Genomic DNA, 12,382 nt, shown 5'->3' with positions numbered 1-12,382 from the left:
TTCTTTCTGACCTCTCCGCCCCCACCCCAGTCTGACCTATCACCCTCACCTTGACCTCTTTCCACCTATCACATTTCTGACGCCCCTCCCCCAAGTCCCTCCTCCCTACCTTTTATCTTAGCCTGCTGGACAAACTTTCCTCAATCCTGAAGAAGGGCTTATGCCCGAAACGTCGATTCTCCTGTTCCCTGGATGCTGCCTGACCTGCTGTGCTTTTCCAGCAACACATTTTCAGCAGGGGACATGAGATAGCCTTGACAGATAAGGTTAAGGGAAATCCAAGGAGATTCTGCAAGCATATTAAGGGTGAAAGAACAACGAGAGAGAATAGGACCCCTTAAAGATCTTCAAGGCCATTTATTTGGGGAACCATAGAAGTTGGGTGATATACCAAAATTTCGCATCAAAATCTACTGTGGAGAAAGGCATAGAAGCTAGGGAACTCTGAGAAATAAACAGTGATGTCTCAACGAGTCCACATTATAGAAAAGGAGGTGATGGAGCTCTTAAAATGCGTAAAGGTAAATAAATCTCTCAAACTTGATCAAGTGTAGTCCAGGACATCGTGGGAAGCTAGAGAAGAAATTGCAAGACTCCTAAGAGAGAGATTTGAATCATTGATAGTCACAAGTAAGGTGCTGGAAAATGGAGGGTGGCTAATGTTGTGCCTTTACGCAAGAAAGGCTGTAATGAAGAGCCAAGGGACGACAGACCGGTGAGCCTGATGTCAGTGGTACGTAAGGTGTTGTAGAAGATACTGAGAGAAATCCACATGCGTTTCGAAAGACAGGGACTGATGAGGGATAGTCAGCATGGCTGTGTCCGTAGGAAATCACGTTTGTGAGAGGCGATCAAGTTTTTTTCTGAAGAGGCGACCACGAAGATGGATGGAGGCAGAGCGGTAGATGTCCACATGAACTTTATCAGGCCTTTGATAAGGTTCCGCGTGGTAGACTGGTTAGTAGACAGCGCTAGCCAATTGGATGCAAAAATAGCTTGATGATAGGAGACAGGGTTGTTGTTCAGATTGGAGGCCTGTGACCAGCGGTGTGCCACAAGGATCACTGCTGGGTCCATAGTTGCTCATCATTCATATAAAATGATTTGAATGAAAACATAAGAGGAATAATTAGTAATTTTACGGATGACACCAAAATTGGTGGCATATTGGACAGTGAGGAAGGTTATCTTAAATATCTTGATCAATTGGACCAAGGAAAGGTAGATTGAGTTTAATTTGGATAAATTAAATCTTGCAGAACTATTTGGGAGGTTTCAAACTAGAGTGACAGGGGGCTGGGAACCAGAGCAGCAGGTCAGCAAGTGCAGGGCTTGAGTGGAAGGTAGATGCCAAGATCAGTAAATCAAAATGAAAGGATAGGCAGAGACAGGTAAATGAACACCATGGTGCTAAATGGGCTGAAGTGTGTTTATTTCAGTGCAAGGAGTATTATCGGAAAGGCAGATGAGCTTAGAGCCGGGGTCAGTTAATGGGACTATGATGGTGTGGCCATGACAGAGATTTAGTTGAGGAAGGGACAGGGCTGAACGTTCCAGGGTTTCGTTGTTTTAGACGAGACAGGGAGAAAGGTAAAAGAGGTGGAGGAGTTGCATTACTAATCAGGGAGAATGTTACACCTGCACACAGAGGACAGGCTGGAAGGCTCATCCACTGAGGCAGTATGGCTACAGCTCAAAAATAAAGGCAGGTGCAAACATTCTGATAGGCTTATACTATAAGCCCCCCCCCAACAGCCACCAAGAGATTGTGGAGCAAATGTGTAGGCAGGTAAAATATCATAGTGGGTGACTTCAACTTCCCCAAGATTGACTGTGAATCCCTTAGAGCAAGAGGGAGGGGCAGCACGGTGGCTCAGTGGTTAGCACTGCTGCCTCAGCGCCAGGGACCTGGGTTCGATTCCAGCCTCGGGTGACTGTGGAGTTTGCACATTCTCCCTGTATCTGCGTGGGTTTCCTCTGGGTGCTCTGGTTTCCTCCCACAATCCAAAGATGAGCAGGTCAGGTGAACTGGCCGTGCTAAATTGCCCACAGTGTTAGGTTCATTAGTCAGAGGGAATGGGTCTGGGTGGGTTACTCTTTGGAGGGTCGATGTGGGCTTGTTGGGCCAAAGGGCCTATTTCCACACTGTAGGGAATCTAATCTAATCTAATCAAGTGCATCTAAGAGGTTTCTTGAATTAATATTGGATAGCCCAGCTCGAGGAGGCGTTATACTGGGCATTGTGTTGGCTCATGAGCCTGGCCAGGTGACTGACCTTTCAATGGGAGAGCATTTTGGAAACAGTGACCACAACTCAAGTTCTAAGGCAGCTATGAAAAAGGATGTCAGGATCTTGTGGGAAGGTTCTCAACTGGGGGAGGGCAAATTAAAGCAGCATTAGGCAGGAGCTAGGAAGTGTGAATTGGGAGGAGCTGTTATCAGGCAATTCCATATTTGACATGTGGAAACTGTTTAAAGACCTGCTGGTAGAGTTCCAAGTCTGGCATGTTCCAGTGAGAAGGAAGGACAAGGATGGCAAGGTAAGGGACTCTTGGAAATGAGAGAGGTTGTGAATTAAGTCAAAAGGAAAGAAGCAGCACAAGGTTTAGGAAACTAAAATCGGACAGGACCTGTGAGGAACATTAGGCAAGAAAGGAACTAGGAGAGAAAGAAGGTGCCCAGAAATGCTCTTGACAAATAGAGAATTGCAAGTTGACAATCAGGAGGCTGGAAGAACACAGCAAACCAGGCAACATCTGGAAGTGCAGAAGTCAACATTTCGGGTGTAACCCTTCTTCAGGATTGGGAGTGGGTGTCGTTGAAACTGGAGATAAAGGGTGTGGTGGGGGCTGGGTGGTGAAGTGGGGATAAGTGATAGGTAGAGGGTACAACCTGGTTGGTCAATGGGAGGAATGAATCCGGTTGGTGTCAGGGTGGAATGTGGAAGGGTGGGGGAGGGGTTGGAAAGGGAGTCGAGGGATAGGAAGGGAGGTTATTTGAAATTGGAAGGGAGACATGAGGGACAAGTTTTATTTTACATAGTGATAGGAGGCTGTCTGGGATGATGGTGGAGGCAGATACAATAGGGGCAAAGGAGCAATTAGGGACTTTAAGATAAGCACAAAAATATGCATGGAATGGAGGGACATGGACCGAGGGCGGGCAGAAGGGTTTAGTTTGATTTGGCATCATGTTCGGCACAACATCATGGGCCAAAGGGCCCTTTCCTGCACTGTACTGTTCCACCATGTCTTACCATGTCGCACTTTGGTAAGACAACCCAGGGCAGAACTTACACAGTTAATGGTGGTACCCCAGGGAGTGCTGTCGAATAGAGAGACCTAGGGGTGCAGGTCCCTTGAAAGTGGCGACACAGGTAAACAGGGTGGTGAAGCCGGCATTTGGCTCACTTGCCTTCAGTCAGAGAGTACAGGAGTTGGGACACCATGTTGTGACTGGACAAGACACTTCTCAGGCCAGTTCTGGAGTACTGTGCGCAATTCTGGGTTGCCTTGCTTTAGGCAAGATGTTATTAAACTGGAAAGGGTGCAAAAAAGATTTACAAAGACATAACCAAGACTGAAGGGTTTGAGTGATAAGTATAGGCTGGATAAGCTGGGACATATTTCCCTGATGCAGGAGGCTGAGGGTCAGCTTCCTGCAGGTTTATAATATCATAAGGGGCATAAATAAGGTGAATAGTGAAGATATTTTGGTGGATGAGTCCAAAACTGGAAGGCATAGGTTTAAGTGAGAGGGGAAAAATTTAAAAGGGACCTGAGGGGCTAACTTTTCACACAGAGGTTAGGTACACTTATGCAATGAGCTGCCCAGATGAAGTAGTAGAGGTGGGTACAATTACAACAGTTGTGATGTAATGTGCCTCAAAGGGGAATCTGTCTGTTCTGGTTCTCCAAGAGAGATGCTGTAAACCTGGTGGTGGGGTGCCTGCTCCGTGGAAAGCAGAGTAAAGATTTGGGTTTTTTTAAAACTTAAACAAAATGGGCAAAAGAAGCATGGGTGCGTGGAGTCAGGCTCACAGAGCCAGGGTTTTAGTCTTGCTTTCAGTTGTTGAAGTTGGGGCTTTTGGTGTTGCAGCTATTAGATACAGCTTGCTTTCTGCTGGTGCATAAAGCCTGGGTTCCCTCTCTGCTGCTAAATTTATTCTTTCAGTTTCTCCTTTCTTCTGGACTGTAGGGGATAGTAAATGAGGATAAATCTCTTTGCACGTTCAAGTGGTTTGCCATCACTAAATCCCTGCTAACCAAAAACTGACTAGACCAGACAGAACAATACTGTGGTTACAAGCATCGTTTGGGATCCTGCAGAGGGGGTAGCTTACCACTTTGAGGATTTGAGAAATCGGGGATAATCTGGATCCACTCTCCTCAATCCCCATTCCATGCACCCCTGGACACACACAGCCCAACTGCCAATTGTGAATGAACAATGAAAATCAGCGTGTCTTGCAGCCTCTTCCGTTGGCTGGATCTTAACCTTGGACATTGATGAAAGCTCACCCTTGCCTCCCATACATAAATCCCCTTTTCCTCACCTTCTGGGGCATTTTTCCTGGAACCCAGTCAAGCTTGAGATCTACAGGATGAGCTGCTCGTTGGTTCAGCTCTGACTTCGCTGCTGTGTCCCGGTCATCGACCAGCACAATCTGTAAAACAACATAGTCTGTTCAATCCTGGTCCTGACCACTGTTAGGAGGCTTGTACATAACTTCCATTATGGTTTTTTTGCCTTTGAGGTTCCTCAACTCCACCCACACAGACCCTATGTCATTCAATGCCATAGATTTAATTTCATTCTTAACTAACAAGGCAACTCCGCCCCCTCTGCCTACCTCCCTGTCTTTTTGATAAGTTATAAATCCTTGAATGTTTACCTGCCATTCCTGAACCCCCTGCAACCATGTCTGTGTGATACCTATCACATCATCATTCACGATGACTTGTGCCGTTGATTTATCTACTTTGTTACGAATACTACGAGCATTCAGATGAAGTAACACTGGGTCCAGACCAGTTCAGGTACAGATTCCATTCCATTCCACCCCGCCCCCCCCCCCCCCCCAAACCTGGTTCCAAACTGATGCCAATGCCCTACGAAATAGAATCCCTCTTTTCCACACCAATCCCTTAGCCATGTGTTTACTTCCCTAACTTTCTTATCCCTGTGCCAATTGGCACGTGGCTCAGGCAGTAATCTGAGGACCTGTATTTCAGTTTCCTTCCTAGTGCTTGATAATCTCCAAACAGGTCCTCCACCTTATCTTTGTCTCTGTTAGTCCCAACGTGGACTACAACAACTGGATCTGCTGCCTCCCACTCCAAAATCCTTTCAAGCCGGTCGGAGATGTCCTGCACACTGGCACCGGGCAGGCAACACGCCATGAGGGACTCCCAATCCGGCTTGCATAGGATACCATCTGTTCCCCCTAATTTTCGCATCCACTATAACAACTACTTGTCTTTTTGTTCCCCCCTTTTGAATGGCCTTCTGCACCATGGTGCCGTGGTCAGCTGGCTCATCCTGTCCACAGCCCTTTTCCTCATCCATACAGTGAGCAAAAATCTCGTATCTGTTGGACAAGGTCAAGGGCTGAGGCTCCTGAACTCAGAATCCTCCGACCTGCCTCACTTAGTCACACCCGGTTGTCCTTGAATACTTACTGAATTTGAATTTGTTAATCTACTGCGTGTGACTGCCTCCTAAAACAAAGTGTCCAGGTAGCTCTCCCCGTCCCAGATGTGCTGCAGAGTTTGAAGCTCAGATTCCAGATCAGTAATTCTGATCCGGAGTTCTTCCAGGAGCCAACACTTGCTGAAGATGTGGTCACTGCCGTTCACAATGGGATCAGCCAGCTCCCACATCATACAGCTATAACGCATCATCTGTCCAGTCATGACTTCTTACTTAACTTGTACAATTTATGAACTAAATAATTTCTAGTACTTGTATGCTCTGGTCTTATTCAATTAACCAATTAAACCTTTAATTAATCACATGATACACAAGAAATATAAATCGAAAAGCCTTGCTTTAACAACAGTTATTTTTGGTTAGAGCTCCCACTCTTCCTGCTGCTGGAACAGCAAATTTGTTGGGGGATGTGGTGTCCCTGGCTTTCCGGAAGCCATTTGATAGTATGTTTGCAGATGACGCCAAAATAGGTCGTACAGTGGATAGTAAAGAAGTGATCTTAATCACCTGGGTCAGTGAGCCAAGGAGTGGCAGAATGAGTTTAATTTAAATATGAGGTGTTGCATTTTGGTAAGACAAACTTGGGCAGGATTCACTGTTAATAGTAAGACCCTGGAGAGTGTTGCCAAACAGAGGAAAGAACCACTTCGGGGTGCAGGTAAATAATTCCTTGAAAGTGGAGTTGCAGGTAGACGGGATGAAGGTGTTGTATGTCACGTTTGCTTTATTGGTCTGAACATGGAGTAAAGCAGTTGAGATGTTATGTTGTAGCTGTACAGGACATTGGTGAGGTCAATTTTCGAATACTGTGTTCAATTCTAGTCGTCCTTCTATGAGATAGATGTGGTTAAACTTGAGAAGGGTTTGGGTTGTGAGGAGAGGCTGAATAGTTTGGGGCTTTCTCCTCTGGAGCATTGGAATATAAAGTCATGAGGGGCATGGATATGATGAGTAGCCCCAGTCTTTTTCCTAGAGTGGTGGAATTCCAAACCTAGAGGTTATTGGTTTAAGGTTATAGGGGTAAGATTTCAAAATTACCTGAGTGGTAACTTGTTCACGCAGAGGATAGTGCATGTATGGAATTAGCTGCCAGAGGGAGTGGTGAAAGCGGGTACAATTACCATACATCAAAGGCATCTGCATGGGTGTATGACTAGGAAGGGTTCGGGAGATATGGGCCAAATGCTGATAAATGGGAATAAGTCGGATTAGGATGTCTGGTCGGCGCGGATGAATTTAACTGAAGGGTTTGTTTCTCTGCTGTATGATTCCATGACAAGGTACCACATGACAGGTCTATGGTGCAGGCTACAACATATTGTCTGGATAGAGGATTGGTTGGCTATCGGCAACAGCATAGGAATCGGGTCATTTTCAGACTGACAAGATGCAGTGAGTGATATGCAACAGGGATTAGTGTTGGGGCCTCATGTTTTCACAAAGTATATTAAATACTTGATAAGAGGACCAAATGGATTGTTGCTAAATTTGCTAATGATAGAAAGATGGTTAGAGAAGGAAGTTTTAGGAGGATGAGAGCATGGAAAGGCATGTCGTTTTTTTTTAAATAGCTGGGCTAAATTTGGCAAATGGAGGATGTGTGGAAAAATGTAAATTTTATTTAAATGCGGAGAATGCAACATGCTATGGTACAGAGATCTGGGTGTGGGTGTCACCGTCCATGAACACAAAGTTAATATGTAGCTGCAGCAAATGACCAGGGATATGTGGATTAGCCATGGCAAATAGAGAGTTACAGGAATAGGGTGAGCCTAGGTGAGATGCTGTTCATAGAGCAGAATGGCCTGCTTCCACACAGTAGGGATTCCGGGTTTTCCCCACAGCACTGGAGGATCTTGGCCTCCATCTACAGTCTGTGCTGAATGTGTGGGGTTGACACCGTCAGCAACAATCAGCAGCTCTGGCCTTGAGGATTGTCCATTAAACCATGCTGCACAAGCTAAGGCTCTGATATCCACTTCAGCTCAGTATACCAATCAAGACCAGCGTATGAGCTGAGAATAATTCCTGCCTGACCCATATCTGGCACAGATGTTGATCAGGATTGCACACAGGGTATAATGGGGTGATTTCATTTGGATTTGTTGCCCAGTTTATTTTTAAAAAATGTTCTCTTCCAGATAACGGTGCGAGTGAATGGGGAAGAGGTTCTGTCAGAAAGAACAGCCACTGTCCGATCCTGGTGGGAGGAAACCAGTTTTCGCCTGGAGAGGCTACAGTCTAATAGGGCATGTGTAGAGGAGGAAGAAAGCAGTTTGGAGCATCGCACTGCTCCCCGGTACACACTCAGCTTCCAACCAGCTAACAGACTCAGCTTATCAACCAGTTTAGGTAAATATGAGAGCGTTGCACTCTGGAACCACAGCTTGTGATCACCCCCCAGTCCATCTCAGGTGCTGTCTGCCCATGCTCGGTGATATCGCTCTAGCGTATGTCAGTACTAGTTGATGCATACGTTACAAACCTGCTACTGATCTTTTGGTCCTCTTTAACATCTGACTATTACACCTGATTTCATGTCAGCAGATTTGCCACAGCCGCGAGTAGCAGTAATCCGTGAAGAGGGAAGTAATGGTGACAGGGAGATGGTGGCATCGCTTGTCATGGCTGGATTCCAGGTGAGAGGAAATAGATCGGAAGTGAACAGTTTCCTCTGCCAGGCGGGTTTGCAACCCCTGGGCAGGCAGCTGGGGTGGGAGACTGGGGAATCCGTTGCCTGTCCAAGTGGGTTGTTGCACAGGACTCGCCCTCTTTCGGTTCGGGGTGTCAACTGGTAAGGTAAAGCAGTGAGAAGATGGTGGGGAGTTGCTGTGTTGAACTGCTGCTGTCTTCAGAATGCACAGTCATCCACTGTGCTTTTCGGGAGGATGTTTCAGGATTTTGACTCTGACACTGAAGACATTCCCAATTGTATATCCCAAACCAGGACGGCAGGTGAATTGAAGGGCAGCTTGCAGGCACGGTGGGTTGTCTTATGTATCTGCTGCACTTATTTTGTCCAATGGAAGTGGTCCTGAGATTGGAAGGTGCTGTGGAAGGAATCTTGAGATTCTGCAGTGTATCTTTTGGATGGTACATTGGGAGACGGCTGGTTTGTAACGGATTTGATTATTTATTGTCGCATGTTCCAAGGAACATGTCTTGTTTTGCATGCAGTACAGGCAGATCATATCATACCAAGTGCGTAAGAGTAATGGAACAGAGTGAGGAATGGGATGTTATGGTTGCAGAGAGAGTGCACAAAGAGTAAGGTCAGTGTTAAATTTGAGAGGTCCACTTAGATGTTTAATAGTAGCAGGGAATAAGCTGTTCTTGAATCTGTTGGTATATATTTTTAAACTTTCCTGACAAAAGATTAGAAGAGATTATATCCAGGCTGAGAGTGCCATTCCAAGGCAGTGAGAAGTATGTTGATGGAGTTAATAGATGGAAATTTGGCTTGGATAGCAGACTGGGCTGTGTTCACAACTCTGTAGTTTCTTACCGTCCTGGGCAGAGCAGTTACCATACCAAGCTGTGATACACCTGCAAAAATCAGTAAAAGTCTTTATGGACATGCTGAATTTCTTTAGCCTCCGGATGAAAAAGAAGCGTTTTTGTGCTTTCTTGCAGCAATGTGGGTGGACCAAGACAGATTGGTGATTGTCACTCACAGGAACCTGACTCTCTCTACCATCTCTACCTGAGGTCCATTGATGTAGACGGGTGAGGCCTACCCTCGTCTTGTTCCCTGTAATCAATGGCCAGCTCTTTAGTTTTGCTGATGTCGAGGGAGGGATTGTTATCTTTACGCCACACCACCAAGCACTCTATCGCTTTCCTGTATTCTGTCTCAGTGTTTGAGATCCACCCTACAACTGTGGTGTCATCAGCGAACTTGCAGATGGAGTTAGGATGAAATTTGGCCACACAGTCATGAGTGTGCAGGGAGTATAGTACGGGGCTGTGTACACATCCTTTCTGGGTGCTGGTGTTGAGCATTATCTTGGAAGAGGTGCTGTTGCCTATTCTCGCTGATTGTGGCCTGTGGGTCAGGCAGTCAAGGATATAATTGCAGAGGACAGCACAGGTCTAGGTCCTGGAATTGGAAATTAGTTTGATTGGAATTCCTCGGGATGGGGCAGCCTTCCTCAAAGTTGGGTCACCATGGGGTAAGGTACCGTTCCAGGACTCGTTGGGCCTCTGTCCTGGTTTTCCCTGAGGTCCATTACATCGGACCTGCCACAAGCTGATAGGTTTCCTCCCAGATCCAGTGTCTGTATTGGGACAATCTGACCTGCAAACAGATTTAAGAGAGCATTGTTAGTGATTTTAACAGACTTCGAATTGAGGTTTAAAAGAGCAGAATGATTGGAAGATGTGTAAGAATAAGATCTGCTGTAGAGAGCTTGCAAAGTGTTGTTGTGCATCAACACCATCTTGAATACAAGAAACTAGTGTGAGTAACCCAGGCGGGTGATATCAGAATTGCAGGGATGATAGTGTGTATGTCGTGATAGATGCTTAGTAAAACCTGACTCCATTCTCCTGTAGGTTTGGGATGTGACAATGACAGATATTTGTGCAGGAATGAGTTTGGACTCTTTCCGTGGAGTGGTGTTTGTCGGAGGATTCAGTTATGCAGACGTCCTCGGCTCGGCCAAAGGTAGGAGAAATGTAGGAACTGGAATGTTTAATCACCTGGGAGTGGGACTATTTAAGGAAGAGGGCTACTTTAATCCTGGAATTTTATAGAAATAGATGTTTAATCATCCTGGAGTACAAAGCAGAACGTTTAATCAAATGGAATAGGAGTATTTAATCACAGGAATGTAGGAACAGTTATCTTGTACCTGATTGACGATCTGATCTGCTTGTCAGTGCTGCAGTGCACAGCTCCGATCCATTAATATCCCTCACCTTTCCTCTTCCACAGGTTGGGCAGCAACCGTACGATTCAATCCTGCTGCACGTGCTGAGTTTTCCCGGTTCCGTTCTCGAGAGGATACCTTCAGCCTGGGAGTGTGTAACGGCTGTCAGCTGATGGCGCTGCTTGGTTGGGTGGTTTCTGACGTTGACTGCGAACCAATAGACGGTGAGCACATCTCGAACTGGAGTCGTTCCATTGCACAAGGAACACGGCATGGATCTCGAACCTTTTTTCTTATATTTGTGTCGGCATTGATATTCGACCTGTGACATTCCTGCCTTACATCATTTAACTTGCTTCTTCCTAAAATGCTAAATTCTCTCCCTTAAATCAAACATTTCAAACACTGTCGAGGCAGGTCGTGGGTCTATCACCACCAGAAGAGGAATTGTTCCCTGGTGTTGGAATTCTTCTTAGCCCCTTACTCTAGCCATCTAACCAACTAAGTTCACCAGTCTTCTAATTTATAAATATGTTTTAAAATTTTAAAAGATTTGCAGCTTTGATCTCAATCTTCTAAATGTATGTGCTCCCTGTCTGATGTTTTTAACATCTTGATTATAAATGGAAGACCAAAGGGTGTGGAGAAAGAGTTGCCCCTGACTTTTATACTTCTCATTCCTACCTTTCTGTAGGTAACCACAAAGATCAGTTTTGACTTTAAAGATGACACTGTTGACTTGGTAATTTTAGTGATTTTCCTGCTAGCTTTGTGTCAGAGCAGTGACCTGGGCTGAAAGGGAGTCCTTTGCCCCAGGAGTTGGTTGCAGAATGTGTGACTAATATCTCTTTCAGGTGGTGAACTACGCCAGGGCGTGCTGCTGACCCACAACCGGTCCAGGCGCTTTGAGTCGCGCTTTGTCACAGTGACCATTTTGGAGAGCTGCTCGATCCTGCTGCAGGGAATGGAAGGCTCAACTCTCGGCATCTGGGTGGCCCATGGAGAAGGTGAGAGACTGACCGTTCTGCTACACTCCAGCCTGAGCTGTAGGTGGCTGAGATGCACCGTGCGTCTGAAACCTTAGCTTCCAGATTGTTGAGTGAAAGGCTGTAACACATCCTAACTTTGAATCCTTCTAAACTGCAGCCCTACCATTTATCCCCTCGTCTCCCTATCTCGTAACATTCCTGCTTTCAGTATTAGCCTCTGCATGTTCACTATTAATCCCTAATAATTCACCAGGCAGCCAGAGAAACAGGCAGGTAGTGTGGAGTTCATAGAGGTCCGACTCTAGGGTTGTTAAGAAGACATAGTGTTTTGGCCTTTATTAATAAAGGAATTGAGTTCCAGAACCAGGAGGTTATGCTGCAGCTGTACAAAGCTCTGGTACAGCCACACTTGGAGTATTGTGTACAGTTCTGGTCCCCGCAGAGGGAAAGGGTGCAGAGGGGATTTACTAGGATGTTGCCGTTATGGAAGGAATGTCTTACGAGGAAAGGCTGGGGACCTTGAGACTGTTCTCGTTAGAGAGAAGGTGGTTGAGAGGTGACTTAATAGAGACATATAAGATAATCAGAGGGTTAGATAGGGTGGACAGGGAGAGCCTTTTTCCAAGTATGGGGATGGCAAACATGAGGGGACACGACTTTAAAGTGAGGGGAGATAGGTATAAGACAGATGTCAGAGGTAGTTTCTTTACTCAGAGACTAGTAAGGGTATGGAATGCTTTGCCTGCAATGGTAGTAGATTCGCCAAGTTTAAGTGCATTTAAGTCGTCATTGGACAGGCATATGGACGTA

The 12,382-nt window shown here is 45.9% G+C and overlaps 1 protein-coding gene across 4 annotated transcripts in view; it reads left to right on the top strand.

Annotated features, from left to right (window-relative positions):
* Positions 1-12,382, top strand: part of pfas (phosphoribosylformylglycinamidine synthase) — an 81,129-nt gene that overhangs the window by 65,308 nt on the left and 3,439 nt on the right. For 3 of the 4 annotated variants that reach the window (XM_043694627.1, XM_043694629.1, XM_043694630.1), the window contains 5 exons: positions 7,854-8,064; positions 8,257-8,351; positions 10,267-10,378; positions 10,649-10,807; positions 11,438-11,590. In XM_043694627.1, coding sequence (XP_043550562.1) covers positions 7,854-8,064; positions 8,257-8,351; positions 10,267-10,378; positions 10,649-10,807; positions 11,438-11,590 — 730 coding nt within the window. The remainder of the gene's footprint in view (positions 1-7,853; positions 8,065-8,256; positions 8,352-10,266; positions 10,379-10,648; positions 10,808-11,437; positions 11,591-12,382) is intronic. The other variant, XM_043694628.1, reaches the window with a different exon arrangement.

This window comes from Chiloscyllium plagiosum, chromosome 8, assembly GCF_004010195.1.
Source record: "Chiloscyllium plagiosum isolate BGI_BamShark_2017 chromosome 8, ASM401019v2, whole genome shotgun sequence".
In the NCBI taxonomy this organism is placed as follows: Eukaryota; Metazoa; Chordata; class Chondrichthyes; order Orectolobiformes; family Hemiscylliidae; genus Chiloscyllium; species Chiloscyllium plagiosum.
Note: the sequence above shows the minus strand (reverse complement) of the source record. Positions and strands in the feature narration are given on the sequence as shown.